The 19183-nt window shown below is 49.2% G+C and overlaps 1 protein-coding gene across 1 annotated transcript in view; it reads right to left on the bottom strand.

Annotated features, from left to right (window-relative positions):
* Positions 1-4229: 4229 nt before the first annotated feature.
* Positions 4230-19183, bottom strand: part of LOC144160039 (uncharacterized) — a 34260-nt gene continuing 19306 nt past the window's right edge. The window contains exons 3-4 of the mRNA XM_077691659.1: positions 7095-7450; positions 4230-4532 (exon numbers count right to left, since the gene is read on the bottom strand). Of these exons, the coding sequence (XP_077547785.1) occupies positions 4230-4532; positions 7095-7450 (659 nt within the window). The remainder of the gene's footprint in view (positions 4533-7094; positions 7451-19183) is intronic.

The following is a 19183-nucleotide window of genomic DNA, read 5'->3' as shown; positions in this document are numbered from 1 at the left end:
AGTAAATACCACTATGTTTACATGGATAATTACAGCTTCGGCGTCGGGCCTCGGGGCAAGCATCCGCACTGAAATGGTCCATGTAAAAAGCTTGACATACTGATGAAAAACAATGAGATCACAGCCATTGTCACTGAGAATGTAAACACAAGCAGCGTGCCATCGCCTCCTGTACGATCGCGCTCGCCCGCTGTTTATTATTATTTTTATAACTGCTGCTACCACTAGTGGCGCTAGTTGCGCATCCGCCCCACTTTCGTTAATGCGTGAAACGTTTCGGTGCAAATGCTTACACGCGCAGCAATATTTTAGATGCGACCGCATCTCATTCACTCGCCTTGTCCATGCAGCGTCGTCGGCGTTGTTGTCGTCCGCCCCTCCCCCATTCTCCTCGCCGCGCGAGCTTCGCTCTCCGCCGCTCACCCCCTTTCCTCTCCGAAGCCCCTCTCTCGCGAGGGGCATTGGATTGGATTCGAATTGATTGGCTTGGCTTGGCTTGGATTGGATTTGGATTGGAGTGGATTAAAGTGGATTGTGTTGGATTGTGTTGCGTCATAGCCGCGGCAGACACACTGGCAGCGGCGCATGTGCAGTACTCTCTCTTCCGCGGTATCCTCTCCTTCGGGCGCGCTGCGCATATAACCGGTGTGCCGCTCTCCGGCGGCCTTTCGGTCGACGGTTGCTCTCCGCTTGCGCTTGAACCCCCCTCAGCGTCGCATCACACCAGGGTTCCCTTAAGGGGAGGTGGGCGTAATTTTTACTTTTAAGTGCACTTTATAAGCGACCCCAAACCATCCACCGCCGGCGTCGGCGGCGGCGGCGTCGGCGTCCGCAGTGCTCCTCTATAAAGAAACAGCATCCGGCGCCAGGTTTCGATCCGCGGACTTTGCGGCCGCAGCGCGACGCTCTACCGACCAAGCCACGGACGCGACGTGATATCAGCGTTAGTGACGCGCCTTATATCTTTAACGCATTCAAACTACGTCGTCAGCGGCGTGCGTTGGCGACTCAGCGGCGTTATAGCGGCTTGATAACTGCGTGGTGTACACGTGATACTACAAACCCGATGGAAGAGATGGAAGAGAAGGCGGCGAGGCGGTGGGCTGCGGGGGCCGAGCGCAAGCGCCGCAAGCGGGCCGACAACCGTGCATTCGCACTTTCACATTCTCCCCCTCGGGGAAATGCGGGGGAATTTTTTGTGGTCATCCTTATTACTACTTAATGCATAAACGGCTTCGCGATTTGTTCTTTGTTTTATATTTTTGTGTGACGTCAGCGGACGTTTTGCCACTACAGCGTTTTGGTGACGGAAACACGCCGCCGTGATGGCTCTCCGAACAAAACCGTGCGCTGACATCCGTATAGGGGGAGAAATGGCTGGAAACGCTGATTGGTCAACGTGTGTGACGTCATTAAAATTATGTATGACGTCATTACTTTTTGGCGTTAGACTTGTTTGTTTAGTTGTTGTTTCTCCCCAGAAATGTTTTCCTAGTGTTTGCAAAAGCGCTAGAATGCCCCCCTAGACTGCCTAGTCCCCGCGCTTGGCCAAGTAATGGCGGAAAGATCTTCAAGCGGACTTCTTTGCGTTGAGGTTGCAGAAGTTAGCTACTGAAGGGAAATTGTGTTATAGACATGCATATACCTCAAAATTCGACCGATAAAATCGTCGCTCTCACGCAAGAAGAATTTGGTTATTCATCATGGTGTGGTGTGATAAGGTTCAGCACACTGCACATGCCACTGCCTGCACTAAAAAAGATGAGGCATCCATGCGCATTCTGTTATTAGTGCTCGCTTATTTTTATTTTGGCCTTGTTTACTTTAAACATTCCTGTTACGTGAACTTTTTGGGACCGGTTGTTTTGCTTCTGCAGAAGGTGCACGCTCCACGTGCGTTATTCCATGAACTCAGTGTTCAGGGGAAAAAAGGAGATAAAACTAGTTTTGACGACAGACTTGTTCGTGGAGCGATCGCATTGTATTCAATATTTTTCCTGCGTGGCGAGTGCAGGTATTGTTGCGCCTGTGAACTGAAATGACGACCGTCCCTGAGGAAATGACAATCGCCTTTTGACGACCCTGTTCAGAGCCTCAACCTTGGCAGAAAGGCGTACTCACTAATAACATTTTGAGACCGTTGCTAACATTACTCAATATAATAAGCTTAAGCGCGTGCCTATAGTGAAATTCCTGATAGCAGATTGAAATATTGTGTTGACATGGGCAGTGAATTTTAACGGCGGCGTGAAGCACGAAAAGTGGGTTTAGATTGCGATGGGGCGTGGCTACGCAGCGCAAGTGTGAAGGCCCGTTCGCACTTGCGACTGGAGCGATAGAAGTGACGCGATTGCTGTCCGCGGCGACAAAAATTGGTCGAGACCAAACAAACAAGTAAAGCGGCAGAAATCTCGTCGCTTCTACCGCTCCAGTCGCAAGTGTCAACGGGCCTACCATCGTCCCACCAGAAACACATGTAGGTCATGCAATTGTCCTGTATTTACCATGGAATGCACTGCGTGTGGTGCCTAACAAAATAAGCTGTATTCATGGAGCAAAGCTTACATGGAGCAAGTGTATGACACGTTTCTATTTTCATGCGCCTTTTGAAAAACCTGTTGCAGTAAATGATTACTTGTGGCTTTGCCGGAATGTTTTTTGTTCTTTTCCTCACAGAGCGTACCTGATAGTGCACCGCCAGGTGGTTACAAATGCGAGGCTCCTACCAAATAAGGCCAGAGTAACTCGCAAGCCTTGGCTAATTACCTGGCATAGCAAAAAACCTATAGCTGTGGCTAATCTCATTGCATCCGTGATAATCACTTGCATCAATTTTTTTGTGGCAGTTGTCTCTCGTTGGCTGACTGGGACCGCATGACAACCTGTCAGAAAATTTCTTTTGAACCCACTCTTCCGGCATCCGTGAAAATTATTTTAAAAAATTTCAGTCGGCTCCCATTGGCTGTCTAGAGTCATGTTTTTTCCTCCAGCAGGACAGATAGATCTGCTCTGCTTTATGCACAAACGATAAAACTATATGTTTCATTGGAGCCAGGCATACATCGCAATCTGTGATAATGTGCTCAGGCAAGCCGAATAACAACGTGCATAGTGAAAGTAGGAAGGCTTGAGCCTGGAGGTTGGGCGTGTTACGGCTAGGAAGAAATGAGCAACCGCAGGTAAATGTGACAAAAACGTTTTTAAGGAGGGACTTGCGATAATTTATGTGCACACCGCCTTTGTTGCTGTTCACGAACTTCATGCCCCCATAGATGCAGCACTAACGTATCTGGTAATACTTCCAGGGTCTCGGGCATCTTGCTGGCAATCTTTACATCACACTTTTTCACTCCTCTGATAGTTCTAGTCTCTCTTCCAAAGCTGCTCGTGGTTTACAGCGCTGTATGCAGACATTTTTGCCACGAGCTCATCAAATGTGGCAACCAATGGAAAGTTCTTCCTGCCCAATTTCGTTGTTCCTTCCTTGCGTTGGAGCACGTTGGTTGTGGCATCAGTCCTAAGGTGAGGCGGTGTGGTGGAGTAATGAACGAGTGCCGATGGATGCGCAGCTGCTGCAGAAGGGCCTCCCCCTTCGGCCTGCTGCTCTGCCGCCATCCCGAGCGTCCACACCCCCGCCTTGGCCGGCGCATTGTGGCACTGTGAGCTCCAAAGCAAGCCCAGGCAGGCACAGGCATCTTCGCAGTGGTCGTGAACCTCCAACTGCCGCCAATTCGGTTTCCACAAGGTGACCAGAGGCAGCGCATGCATCAGCAGCCCCACACTGTTGGGAGCAGCCGTGGTCTTGGGTGGCCACCTTCTTCACAGCCGAGGTGGTCATCCTGGCCCTGGGATGGAGCTGCCTGCCAGGCGTCATCTCAGTGGTCCAGCATGAGCACCAGGTAGCACACCCTGGTCTTCCACCCGAGCTGCTTGCTGTCGATTTGCAGGCATGTGACCCTGAAGCAGGCCGGGTGTCATAGTGAACAAGCATGGCCTCCATCTCGGTGCCCGACGGCTGCACGCTGACATTGGTGAGCTTGTCCCGCACTGCATCTCAGGCTGCCTGCAGCTTCGGCACAATGCCTCGGCAGCCTACCTTGGGGCCTAGTGCCTACAGGGCCGCATCGTCGGCGTACATAGACATGTACGCCCTTTGCGCCCCTCCACTGGGCAGGTCGTCTGATGGTGCTGCTGTGAGCAGGTTGAAGAGGAAGGGGCGGACTACTGCCCTACAGGGTGCCCACATCCAGTGGCTGAGGCACCAACAGGGCATTGCCCACCTGCATTTGGGCCGCGAGGCCCGTCAGGAATGCCTCGACAAAGCCCCGGAGCTTAACCGCAATGCTGGCCTCCTCCACGGCCAGGGAGATGTAAGGGTGCTGGAGATAGTTGAAGGCACCCTTGACATCACGTAGCACCAGGGCTGCCATCTGCCTGGTAGTCTGGGCGTGCTCTCGTTCTCTCATTACGTCGGCAATGGAGTCCGTCTCAGCCTGGTGCCGCCGAAAGCCCGTGAGCTGCACTTCTTCATTCTGCAATTCCGAGCGCCTGCTGCCAAAAACTTTTTGCCTGTGCAACAGCTCTACGATTGGACTCGGCTTACCAACATCAAGTTGGTTTTTATCATTCTGAGTACTTACCGCAGTAGCTTCTTGCACAAGAAGTTATTGCAGGAAGAGCCACCTTGAAAGCTTTCTTATTGTATGGCTTTACATGTGGTTCCTCATATTTTACTAGCCGTAGCATAGCCAACCGTAGATATCCAGAGTGGGGAGCTGGGCAAGTTGGTATGCCATCTTAACAACAGCACGAGAAAGACGGGGACGAAGGAAGCAGACAAGAGGAGTGCGGACTCTCAAATAGTTTATTTGTGGAATGCGCACTGAACACAAACATATGCATCAACAGGAGAAGAGGGAACACATTCCACTCGAATTAACTTCCTTGCCCCTCTTCCCCCCCCCTCACGTAGTGAACACTGGTGAATCCTTTTACTTGACACACATGATGCTTCAACTGCGGACCACTGCCGAGCTGATAACAAAGTTGCATAAAGGAGGAACATCAAGATCGATGCCGCACTCGTGTTTGGCGGCATCTACCGGTTAAGAAGGCGGCAAACTCTGTCACGACATTTGGCTGATACAATCGCCTTCCCGTTTTCAAATGTTAACCGCTTCGATTATCTCTCGGCCCTTCTGCCTGGCATATCTCGAAAGAGTACACAGATAGGTCCTACCATTGGTGTGCATCGTACGAACGACTACCGAGCTCTTCTTCCAGAAGGTGCTCTGTGGGTCCACAATAATACTGCATGAAACCTGCCCTGTTTCACTGCCTTTCGTAGCAAAATGTCTTAGCAACCCGCACTGTTTCCTTGTAAATCAATGATAAGCTTGTCGTTACAAAACACTTGTGGGTACCGTGTATTTTGTTTCCTTTCAACATGGCAGGTTTGCAGTCCGACGGCAAGGAGTGCAGCCAGAACTGTGCTGCGATTGCTGGCGTTGTGCAAACAAGGGTGCAATGAACTATTGTCTGCAAGAGGATGACACCGCGTAAAATAAATTTTTTAGAGTATATAGATAAATTTCGAGGTCTGAACCCATTACCCATGTACCCTCAATAATAAAGTGTCCACATCTTTTGACGGCTGTGTCTGTTTACTTTTCATGCAAACCTGCGACCACTGAGTATGTAGCCTTGCATGCAAGCAAAAAGGAAACCACGCTGAAAATGACTGACTAAAAGACGCACATCTCGTTGCCATCAGTAAGTGCTATTTTCAGTGCACTACTACTTCTAAACTTGCTGACTTGTGTTGCTCATTTCAGTTTGCACCATGCTATAAATGGCTGGTGATACACGTGTTTAAGGGAAGTCGTGGGAACCAATAAAATTCTTTTATTCAACTTCCAATTGGCCGGAGTGGGAAAAACATAAAAACTGGAACTGATTGGTTAGCGAAAAACCTGTGGTGTCCTTGGATGTATCCAACTGAATAATGGCGTGCGACAAGTGGGAAAATTTACATAGAATTTTTTGTTGTTTGAACATTCTGGATAGTATTATTGACACTTAAATGGATTAAGTGAAAGGAACGTAAAACCTCGGCAGAAAAAATGCAAACCTATTTTAGCAAAGATATTGTCAACATATGGTGAGAAGTAGAGTTCACCGAATAGTCCAATTTCCCAGCATCCACTATGGCATTCCTTGTAGCCACGTCTAGTTTCACTGTGTACAACTACCTTGGCTTTTTTATCCCAAGGCATTTAATACTTGATTATGAGTATATGTACTGTTCTCTTCATGCCCGAACAGAAGAAAAGTGCAGTTTGCTTCAATTCAAAGTAGGGGCTTTAATTTGTGAAATATCCTGCTGAGAGGAAGCTGCATTGTCACTCGATAAAAGTTTTACTGCAGCGTCACAGATGAGTTTAGGTCGTCAAGGAAAATTGGAAGCTCATCACTGCTGACTGAGTGCCATCTTTCAGGGAAACTTCCATAAATAGCATTGTGAGCTTCGTATTTTCTAAAGTAGCACTAGTGTTTTCCTACTTTTGCTGTACTGTTCAATTCTTCAGAAATAACACTGCCCTGCACAAATGTCTTACTGTCATTTACAATACCACCGTGATGGCGGTTACGGCCTTCCTAAGACATAGTAAGAATTTTTAAAGGAAACTCTGCGGCATACCATTGTCTTAGGAACTTAAGCTGTCTGCAAACGGCGCTTTTCTTCATTTGTTACACTTTTATTAGGGTGAAGCAATACACTCATTGGGAAGGAACACAAGGAACAAGGGAAGGAACACACAGGTGAAGGAACATTGCTGTCCCAAACAATCACACAACGTGACGGACTATCCCACCGTGTCTGTCACAGGTTCTTCCTGGCTTCCAGAAGTCTGTCCGGTCAGGAGCTCATTCGGGGTGTTTTCTTCCATTCCTTTCCTGATAGCTGCGATATAGACCGCTAGAACAGCACCCACCAGTAAAATTATGTTGCAAACCCACATTAACGGGAACCATGCTGACGACTTGCTGTCTTCTTTGTCTGCGGAGGATTTTTTTGTAGAATTATTTTCAACTTCTGTAGGGGCCGCTTTTTCGGTCGTGACAGTCACCCCCGCTCCGGTCGTAGCTGTCACCCAAGTTTCAATGCCCTGAGGCGTGTACGACGCATCCACAATATATGAGGTCTTGGAACTCCGGCCGTAACTGTTCGTGACGCGAAGTGCTATCAACGCACTCCAGCTATATTCTCCGTCACTTTGAGGACTTGCGAAGGTTGCAGGCAGGGCGATGGTTATGACGTGTTTGGAACCAGGCGGCAGTGGATCGAGATTGCCCTCCACAACATTGGCACTTGTAATTTCCGTTTGGTTGTCAAAGTTTTTCTGCAGTTGGTCGAGGTCCTGACTTGCTCGAATAGTCACGCCTGAAGCTACAAAGAAAGCAAAAACACCAGTGAGACGTTGCTCGTCGTGAAGCCCGCAAAAATGTGTTCTCAGAATTTCCCACGAATGTTTATTCCATTGATAAGCTCATATCGCGAGTCATGGTGCGTTTAAAAAAAGTAATTGGAAGCAGGAATGTTGCGCAAAAAGAAATCCTTCCGCAACGCGTTCCGGTTTGCTTTATTGAGCGAATACTGTGCAGGTTTTCAGAGCAATAGTTTTGGAGATTGGTAACGATGCAACTAACATACAAAAGAGTGATGAAATAAAACCAGCTCGCAGATATCTATTAAACGAATCAAGAGACGTAGTGGCGGATGTGGTAACGCAGTAAGAATATATAGCAAACATAAATTAGGGTTTTATTTTCAAAAATTGCCTAACGCACTGGACCACTGCTCGCTGCTTAACATTGAACGTATTTCACATACCACCAGTCATAATGTCGATGCAGTCGAACACAAAGTAGCAATGGGAGAACAATTAGCTCTTTCTTGCTTCTACTTGGATCTGCGCTTAGCTCAAACGCTGCATCATCTATATTTTTATACACCGGTCTAACTGACGTTGCAAAACGAGTGTCGTTCAAACACACCTCGTAAGACATTTCTCACAATTAAAATACTACAAAGAAAACGACCTATGTGTTGTGCGTGGTCCGAATTCATATTACTTTTACAACTAGACTTGTGATAAGTATTCAGAAAATTGACTTAAGGCAGCTCCATACGACATGAAGGGGATTTACGGCCACTATGTACAGTCGCTAAGTTGTACCCCTTAACCGTTCTAGGTTCCGAGCATCACCCGTGCAGACAGTCGCTTTGCTGACTGACGACTGTCCCTGCGTGGCCCGTATCTTATCTCTTGGGTTTCAAAAACACTCGCTTTACTCAACAGCGTTTAACACAAAATCATAAGACGTTTCGCCACCTATGCGGGTGGCATCGCAGGTAGCAAACAGGCCCGTAAAAGACACAAGCAACCTATTTGTCAGGCGCACCGAAAGCATCCAGCAGGGGGCCATGATTAACATTGCACACCGTTGGGTCATGGCGAAAAAACCATGACTCCATAAATTTTCAGGGGTCCCATCGCTGTTCACGTGCTAGTGTTTTTGTGTTGGCATAGTCAAACACGTGTCCTTTTTTTAAGCAGAGGTTAACCAGCCCTCTCCAGTGGTCAACCAGTTCTGGTCAACCAGCCCGTGTTTTTGAAACCCAAGAATATTGCACAACCAAAATTCCTTAATTAGAAAGCGATGTAGCTACGCCTTTATTAAGCGAAGTTGAATAAGCTGAACGTTTTAACTTATATTTTAGGGCAGCATTTATCAGTTTAACAGCCACTAGACAACTCAATAACCCCTGAGAAAATTTCGATACCTTTGCCCGGTGTTCCCATCGTTGTCACTGGAAATGGTGTAGCTCGAGCAATTGAGCGCCTATCGCACAGCACAAGCCCAGGTCCGATGATATTAGTTCGAAACTGTTAAAATTTACGTATCATCTTTCAGCCTTTCTATTATATCTAATTTTCCAGCAATCAATCGCACTGGATGCATACCGGACGACTGGAAAAACGCCCATATTGTACCGATTTTTAAATCTGGTGATAGCACCCAACCAGGTAATTACCGTCCTATTTTCCTGACGTCAATCTGCAGCAAGCTACTAGAGCACATTCTTTTTCACCATATAATGGCTCACCTTAACAAAAAAAATCTTCCGGATGAAAACCAGCATGGGTTTAGGCGCGAGCGATAATGCCAAAAGGCGCTGTGCGCTGGTGAACGACATGCACCACTCAATGCATTCTCCACTTTAAGTTGATGCTTTATTCATTGATTATTCGAAAGATTTCGACCCTGTGCCCCGTAAGCACCTTCTGCTGAAGCTCTCCAGCCTTCAGCTTGACAGGCGGACAACAGAAGAATTTAACAAGCCGTTTTCAATCAGTTAAAGTCAACCACCTTGTATCTAGCCGCAGACCTGGAAATTCCGGTGTACCAGAGGGATCCGTCCAAGGCCCTCTACTCTTAAATGACATAGCTGATAACATTGCCTGAAATGTCCGCCTTTTCGAAGATGACTGCATAATTTATGTCAGATCCGGCTGAAATAACTACGCTCCAGACCGACTTAACAAGGTTATCTGAGTGGTGTCGTACGTGGCAAATGGAGATTAAGAAAGATAAAACTGAGCATGTAACGTTTACTTCCTCTAACAATTTAACCACAAATCAGTACACTATTGCAATACGAGCATCGAGTCAGTCCTGTCGTTTAAAGGGACGGACAACCGATTTTTGTCGCGTATATGTTCTCTAGCTCATATGAAACCGAGCGTTTTATATAGCCCGGTAACCACAAGCAATTTCTAAACAAATTTGCAGAAAAATATTTATTTGGCAACAAACTTCCGGAAATCGGAAGGGTGGCGGTTCGTAGTGTCGAAACTTTACGCTACAATATGTGTCCCTGTCACGTGACCTGCAAACCTAGCAGCTATTGCAACTGCTGAAACGGTTATTTACGCATTGAAAACATTTTAACACAAGTATTTGTACAAGGTTAAATTGTATATGTATTTCTAAAGATTATTTTGAAAATTTTAAAGACACAGCGCCGGCCGTCGCTGGGTTCCTTTCAGTGTAGCTAACTGACCCTCCATGCCCAGAATCAACGGACACGTTCAGTAAGCAGACCCAGTGAAGGAGCTTTGACGATTCTGCCTCAGTCAGGGGCGTTTGTTCAGCCTTAATTTTTTATTTCAGTTTCCAAATACGCCGACTTCAGCTTAAAAAAAACGTCGCGGCCGGGTAGAATCGAACTTCCCCCTTCCACAACGTGAAGACATATTCTACCTATCGTCTATCCTAAGAGAAGGCGCATTCGTGCAAAATAGACCGTTGCATTAAAAAAACACATAAAGGAACAGGAAAGCTTGCGATTCATACATTTTTACTGGGGACAAGTTTTTAAATATTGCCACGATGACATGGTATACGGGGGCTCACGTTTTTAGCAAGCTGCTGCCGCCGCCAAGCGCCTGCACGGCTTTATGAGCGAGGGGATCGGCCTGGTTGCTCTGTGTTCTTCTTCTTCTCTCTTCTGGCCTGCGGCTGCTGGCTGTTCTGATCGCCGCTCTTCCATCATTAAAACCCCCCTTCCACCGGGACTCGGCTTTGTGACGTGACATTTTGGTAGAGGTGCTGGGTAGCTGTCCATGCACTTTGACCCGGACGATTGCTTCGCTACTGGTTCGGCCTCGGTGGACACAACACCCGTCCACAAGACCAGCCGGCGCCTGCGTGGCCTTCAGCCTGAGTTCGGCCGCCTTGCTACCCCAACCAGGGCCGCGCCGAGCAGGGTCGCGATGGTTTCAACGGCGAGCCAGACAAGTATGCAAGCCCCGCCAGTGGTGCTCCATACCCCGCGCACTCCGAGACCATTCTACGGTGAGAGGTTTGAGGACGCCGAAGATTGGTTGGACAGCTTCGAACGTGTGGAGGCGTTCAACGACTGGGACGAGGTGCGGAAGCTCAAGCATGTGTATTACGCTCTCGAAGAGAACGCCAGGACATGGTTCGAAAACAATGAAGCTTCTATGAAAACGTGGCCAGAATTTCGGCGGAAGCTGCTCGCCACCTACGGTGACAGCGAGCGGAAGGAGAAGGCTGAGCTCGCTCTCGAGGTGAGAGTGCAGAAGCCGAATGAGTCGGTTGCCATGTTCGTTGAGGACATGTGTTGGCTATTTAAGCGAGCCGATCCCAACATGCCCGAAGAAAGGAAGGTGCGCCATTTAATGCGCGGCGTAAAGGAACAGCTGTTTGCGGGGCTTGTGCGTGATCCCCCGGCCACCGTAGCTGACTTCACCAGGGAAGCGACCACGATGGAGCACGCACTGGAGCAGCGCTTTCGCCAATACGTTCGGCAGACTGACCCGGCAACTTCGAAGTGCCATTCGCTGTCCACGAGTAATTGCGGCACAGCAGATCTCCGAGAGATTATCAGAAGCATCGTGCGGGAGGAGCTGCAGAAGCTCCACGTCGCCGGTCACCAGCCAAACGTCGACGCCATTTCCGACGTTGTCCGCGATGAAATTCGCCAGGCGATGCAAACCTCTACTTCATCGCAGAGCGCTCCTGCTCCGTATTATGAAGCAGCCAATCCCGTCATAGTATACATGGACATGCCACGACCAACCGCCCCCACGGTCCGGCCCATACAACCCCAGCCTAGGCCGCTATTTCAGCGGTATTCCGACGGTGCTCCGCGAACTGAACCAGGCCATTACGCAAGGAAGGCTACCATTTGGCGCACGGCGGACAACATGCCTCTATGTTATCACTGCGGAGAAGCCGGACATGTTGTTCGCCATTGCCCATATCGCAAGATGGGCCTACGGGGGTTCTCGCCAGATGCTCCACGACCGCGTAACGGTGAACGTCCCCACGACATCCAAGAGTACCTGGCCGTCCACCTGCGCTCTTCCCCGCCCGCACAACGCCGTGAGTCTTGGTCGCCCTCGCCCCGACGCTTCACGTCACCTAGACGTCCATTCTCTTTGGGGACGACCAGCGGCCGGACCCCCAGTCCTAACCGGGGAAACTAAAGACGGCGTCCTCCGGAGGTGGGACCGCCGCCGCTCAGAAAGGTCAACATCCTCCACGTATCCCACGAACCCGCTCACCGACTTGACACCAATAATCCATACCGACGACTTCACCGGAGCCTGTTCAGAACCCGACTCGACCTCAGCGGTCCCCACTGACGACTTGACCGCACCAGCTCCGTCGGCGCGCCATCACGACAGTAAAAGAGTTTCGGCCGATATTGCAGTTATGGTCGATAGTCATCACGTGACGGCTTTGGTGGATACCGGCGCCGATTTTTCCGTGAAGAGTAGCGAGCTAGCCACCAAACTGAAGAAGGTAACAACACCATGGGACGGTCCACAGATCCGTACGGCTGGTGGTCATCTGGTAACGCCGATCGGTGTATGTACCGCCAGGATCCAGATACGTGGCGTACATTTCCCTGGCTGCTTCTTAGTGCTGCGGGAATGTTCCAAGCAGCTAATATTGGGATTAGACTTCCTCCATGAGTACGGTGCGATTGTTGACCTTCGAGAGCTACTCGTGACGTTCTCGACACAGGGAGCTGTCCGAAACGAAGGGGAACTACCCAAGGCGGCGTGACGCATTTGCGACGAGTACGTAACAGTACCGCCCCGAGCTAGCCTTTTCGTCACGGTAGAATGTGAAAGCGACGCCACCTGCGGGATCGCTGAAGGCAACGTGTCCCTCTTACTAGACCGGCAAGTTTGCGTAGTTCGAGGAGTTGTGCAGCTCCGTGACCACCGGACCGAAGTTCTGATAACCAACTTCGGTAACGCACACCAACGCCTAGTGAAGAAGACTGCCGTGGCCCATCTAGACGAAGAGTATGACTGTACCGGACAACCTTCGTTCTTTGCGATGGAGGAAAACGATCAGCAGCACACGTCGACAACGGGAGCCCCTCAGGCCGCTTCCAACTTAGACATTAATGTTGAGGTTAACCCGGACCTATCGGCAGACCAAAAGCGCCGACTCCACAGCGTCATCTCTTCTTTTGCTGACTGTTTTGCTCCTTCGTCGAAGGTACGACAGACAGCGGTCACTAAGCACCGCATAGTGACAGAGGAAGGGGAAAGACCTGTTCGTCAACATCCGTACAGGGTCTCCCCAAAAGAGCGAGATGCAATACGTCACCAAGTCAAGGAAATGTTCCAAGACGACGTTATACAACCGTCGACGAGTCCATGGGTGTCACCCGTGGTTCTGGTGGCAAAAAAAGACGGCACTCTTCGATTTTGCGTGTACTATAGGAGGTTGAACAAAATTACGAAGAAAGACGTTTACCCTCTCCCTCGGATTGACGACTCCTTAGACCGACTACGCCATGCCAGGTACTTCTCCTCCATCGACTTACGCAGCGGGTATTGGCAGATCGAAGTAGATGAGCGCGACCGCGAAAAGACTGCATTTATCACCCCAGATGGGTTATACGAATAAAAGGTGCTCCCATTCGGTCTCTGCTCTGCCCCTGCGACTTTCCAAAGAATGATGGACAGTGTGCTGTCGGACCTGAAATGGCAGTCCTGCCTAGTTTACCTGGATGATGTTGTCATTTTTTCCCGGACCTTCGACGAACATCTCGATCGCCTGCATGCCGTGTTGAACGCGATCCGTTCAGCGGGACTGTCGCTCAAACCGGAAAAATGTCACTTCGCATTTCAACAGCTCAAGTTCCTTGGCCACGTGGTTAGTCTTGAGGGTGTCAGCCCCGACCCTGACAAGACGGCGGCAGTGAGCGCATTCCCGACGCCCGCTGACAAGCGCGCCGTGCGCCGATTTCTGGGTCTCTGCGCTTACTACCGGCGCTTCGTGGCCAATTTCTCCAAGATAGCTGAGCCCCTCACTCGTCTGACAAAGGACGACGTGCCATTTGTTTGGGGCCCTGAGCAGACCAATGCTTTCGATGATTTGAAGGCGCGCCTGCAAAGTACCCCTATTTTAGGACATTTTGACGAAGACGCCGACACCGAACTTCACACCAACGCGAGTAACGTGGGTCTCGATGCAGTCCTAGTCCAGTGGCAGGATGGTGCTGAACGCGTCATTGCTTACGCAAGTCGCACGTTATCACGCGCTGAGGCAAACTACTCCACGACGGAAAAGGAGTGCTTGGCCGTGATATGGGCAGTCACACAATTCCGCCCGTACTTATACGGCAGGGCGTTTCGAGTGGTCAGCGACCACCACTGTCTGTGTTGCTTGCCAACCTAAAAGATCTGTCAGGACGTCTCGCGAGGTGGAGCCTGCGACTCCAAGAGTTTGACGTGACGGTCGTATATAAGTCCCGAAGACGCCACACCGACGCTGATTGCCTATCACGAGCTCCCCTGGAGCGAGTTACTGCTGATCAGGAAGATGATACACCCTTTCTCGGAGCGTTGGGACCATCAGCCCTCGCGGAAGAACAGAAGAAGGACCCAGAACTTCTGCCGCTCATTGAGTACCTCGAAGGTCACAGCTCGCGTCCTCCACGGCTCTTCCAGCGCTCGCTGTCATCATTTTTGCTGCACGACGGAGTCCTCTACAAAAAAGGATTTGACCCTACAGGAGCCACCCACCTTCTTGTTGTGCCAGCAGCGCTACGTGACGACATCCTTCACGCCTCCCATGACGACCCTTCGTCGGGGCATCTGGGTTTCACCCGCACACTCGCAAGGCTTCGTCAGAAGTACTACTGGCCAAAGTTGGCTCCGACAGTCAAGCGCTACGTCAAAACATGTCGTGACTGTCAGAGGCGAAAGACACCGCCCACTAAACCAGCTGGTTTCCTTCAGCCTGTTGATCCACCAAGCAGGTCATTTAAGCAGGTCGGCATGGATTTACTGGGGCCATTCCCTACGTCATCAGCTGGGAATCGGTGGATTGTAGTCGCTACTGATTATCTTACCCGTTATTGCGAAACCAAGGCATTGCCCAAAGGAACGTCGGCTGAAGTTGCCCGATTTTTCGTCCATAATATTGGGCTCCGTCACGGCGCCCCATCAGTCATCATAACCGATAGAGGCACAGCGTTCACCGCAGCACTTACTCAAGACGTCATGAAACTGTGTCATACCGAACATCGCAAAACCACTGCATATCACCCCCAGACAAACGGGCTGACCGAAAGGCTGAACAAGACATCGCCGACATGATTTCGATGTACGTTGATGTTGACCACAAAAACTGGGATGACATACTGCCGTACGTGACCTTTACATATAATACGGCAGTTCAAGAAACGACAAACCTCACTCCTTTCCGATTGGTCCACGGCCGCGAAGTGACAACTATGTTGGATGCGATGCTGCTTCCGGATGAAATCCATGTGGTTACTCCAGACGCCACGGAATGCGCTAGCCGCGCCGAAGCTGCCCGACAACTTGCGCAACAACACATCCGTCACCAACAAACGATTGATGCCCGCCGCTACAACTTACGGCACCGACAAGTAACTTTTGCGACCCGGTGACCAAGTCTGAGTGTGGAGCCCTGTGCGACTCCGAGGACGTTCGGAAAAACTTTTACGCCGCTACTTTGGGCCCTACAAAGTGATACGCCTAGTAAGCGCAGTGAACTATGAAGTTCTTCCAGAAGGATCACTACGGTCAACGCGTAGTAGGACACTCCCTGAAGTTGTTCATGTTGCCCGGATGAAGCCGTATCACTCACGTTGACAGTGGCCGCGAAATTTTTGCGTGTTGCGTCGTGCTGTTTTGCTGTGTGTGTTTTTTTTCATTCTATTTACATCAGGTAAGCATCGAGACGATGCTTTGAAAAAGCGGGGGGTATTGCCACGATGACATGGTATACGGGGGCTCACGTTTTTAGCAAGCTGCTGCCGCCGCCAAGCGCCTGCACGGCTTTATGAGCGAGGGGATCGGCCTGGTTGCTCTGTGTTCTTCTTCTCTCTTCTGGCCTGCGGCTGCTGGCTGTTCTGATCGCCGCTCTTCCATCATTAAAGCCCCCCTTCCACCTGGACTCGGCTTTGTGACGTGACAATACCGTTTTTCATTTCGCATACATACAAAAGTATTTGCCGAGCTACTCTATGTCATGGTTGCCAGCATTATTTTTGGGAGGGACACATACAGCTCGAAGATCTAAAAAGTTCAATTTAAAAAGTTCTAGGGCGTTATCAGCAAAACCGTTTCTCGTCAAAGTGCTTTAAATGATGCCCTTTATTTTGGGATATAGAATATATACTCGACAAAATCGGTTGTGTGCCCCCTTAAGTGTCTCGGTGTTTTTCTTAACGTTTACACCTTGCAAATTGTGAAACTGAGCAGCATGCATTTCTTTAATTCATCCTTCGTTAGAGTACGCTTCTATTACATGGCACCCGCACCAGGAATATTTAACAGCAATACGGCGGTGAGTACAGCACAAAGTGGCAAGGTTTATTCGTTCGTCTTATTTCCGATATAGTAGTGTTCGGGCACTAAAAGCGTCCCTCAACGCTCCCCATCTCGCAATACGAAAATACTGTCGCTTATCGTTTTGCATTGCTCTATCACAGTGGTTCATATCCTTTCAGAAGTCAACTTTATCCCGCTACTTATGTCTCGGCACGCATCGATCGTGCGCATAAAGTCACGCCCATGTTCGCGAAAACTAACGAATACCAAAATTCATCATTACCGCTTAGTAATGCCGAGTGGAATATGTTGGCTGCAAATGTGGCAAACCTAACCGAGCTTAGAAAGTTCACTTAGAAAGTGAACATCAGCTCTAGTAGTGTACCCATATTCCTTTGCATTTTCTTTTCCTTCTTTTACAACACTGCTGTATTTACAGGCTTTTCACCGGCAGTCATTTGACATTTGTAGTATACAAATTATTTTTTTGATGTCCAACCCCCCTATGTAATGACTTTTTGGCCCTTAGGGTATCTCAAGAAAGAAAATAAATAAATGTTCTAAAAATCAGTCTGTTAATGCGTAGCATTCTTTGCCCAATACCCCCATAGCCAGGACCGTGAAACACCCTGCATTTCCTTAAAAATGTACAACTTGCAGAAAAACAACAAATATACGTTATATTAGAGGAAATGGGCATAACCAGCCCAACAGGATTTTTAAAAACCCGAGAACAAGAGAAATGAGTAGAAATTATAAACATAATCTGACAAAATAAAAAATATGCATCTTTTACAAAGCAAGCATACGTCGGCTCAACGGGCAGTAGAATGACGAATGATAGCAGTAAATCTTGGAAGCAGGAAACGAGCTTCCTCGATCAGGGAACACACTGGAGTAATTATATCATAGTTCAAAGAAAATAAAGGAATGGAATCGGGCGGGCCAAGTGGTAAGGTGAAAGGATACCGAGAGACGGGTCTAGGAGAAGGGGGAGAGGGAAACTTCGTCTCGGGAGTGAGGAAGGCCTTGGGGGAGAGAGAGAGAGAGATAATTTTATTTTTAGCAAAACAAAGTAGAACTGCGCTGCCGGAGAGCCTTACGGAGTCTTCGCGCCTCCGTCGAAGCTCCCACTGATGGCCTTCTGAGTGAAGGCCACCAGGCCATGGTGCTCTTCCCTTGTATTTTGGGAGCCCAGTCACTGTTCAGTGTGGGGTCTAATTTGGGCAGAGAGGGGATACTCCTATACGCCTCGAGCTTCGCGATCGCTGCGCCGCCTGACGCCGCTTCTCCGCGGCGTTGACGGGATTTGCGCTGCGTGGCTGATAGGGGCTCGTGCAGTGTTTTGGTGCTGTTTCGCTTCTTTTCGCCTTTCGGCGCCCTAAAAAAAAAAACTTGTTATGGTGACGCCTATAGGCAAGGAGTACGTTTAGGTCACTTAAAAAGCAGCTGCGTCTTCGTAGAGTACGCGATCGCCTGCACGAGCTACCCTGGGACACGGTTCTGCGCGCTTCGTCGCCGCTCTGCCGGGCGTCGGCGACGGCAGCAACATATCACCCATGTCACCTCCAAAAAATCAGGCACAAACGAATTCTACTGTCGCCTCGTTTAGACCTGATACTGCCACAATGAGAGGTTGGCCCCATTTTGCAGCGTGGACAACGAACGCGGCTTCGTTTAGAATATGTACGTCGCAGAAAAATGTGTTTCGGCGATGTGATTACCCAATTCCGGACAATAACTAATGCCTTTTATAAGAATATAAACCATGCGAAAATGTTAAGTAAATTCCAAGCCTGTGCGTCGTTAAATATGTGCCCACACACGCCATATAGGAAGAACCAAGCAAGTTAATGAAACCACGGGAAAAAATGCTGTGCAAGTGCGGAATTAAGAAACATAATAGCTCTAACAGAAATGAAAAAAAAAATCAGTGCAGCTTCTGACATGCTAAAGACCTTCGTCGAAACTTGAGAGGTAGCGTTCACTAGACCAACTATACCCGAAATGCACTGCTTTTTCGCGAGACATCGGTGGGGGGAGGGGAGGGGGCCGCTGTGTACAAATGCGGAGTGGAATCAAGCAATGAATGGTTTAGCAATCCCACACACAAATCTCGCGTTCACTTTCCTTTTGTTTTTCTACTTCAGCGAAGAGCTGATCGTACGGCGGACGCATTTTTGGAAGTATACAGGCTAGGCTGTTCAACAATTAAGCGATGAAAGGTGTCGTTGGAAGAGTGTGGGATGCGATAAGGCCCTCTGATTTCAGTTTATGCTTTATTCTACAGGCTCCCTGAGCCATATGACGATATTTCAAAGCAGCATTTATCGCGAACGCGGATTATATTCTAAGCACGCGTCTGCGTGCTGCTCGCAGAGGATATATGTAACAGATGAATGTTTGCGGGCGCTCACCTCACGACAAGACGACTCTGTCGTGTGCTGATCCCCGAGTATAATTATGCATTGTCCATCATACGTTTGGCGAATATTCCCGGAATTAACACAGATGGGTTGTAAACGGTGGTGATCAATATCTGAGGTGTAATATTGGCAAACGTAACTGGCGTGCTGTCAGGTTTGAGTGCTCCGCTGATTATGTAAGCGCACAAAACCGACTTAAATCGTAGTGTATAGCCGTATAGGCATATAGGCACGGCTAGTAATTTCAGGTCAGTGTAACTACAATCGGCTCCATCATACGCCGGTTCTGCGACGCTGGCCTGTGGCAGACACCTGGCGCTTATACAGACCGAA

Source organism: Haemaphysalis longicornis, unplaced genomic scaffold, assembly GCF_048455015.1.
Source record: "Haemaphysalis longicornis isolate Haplotype H1 unplaced genomic scaffold, Haemaphysalis longicornis Haplotype H1 scaffold_10, whole genome shotgun sequence".
Classification (NCBI taxonomy): Eukaryota; Metazoa; Arthropoda; class Arachnida; order Ixodida; family Ixodidae; genus Haemaphysalis; species Haemaphysalis longicornis.
Note: the sequence above shows the minus strand (reverse complement) of the source record. Positions and strands in the feature narration are given on the sequence as shown.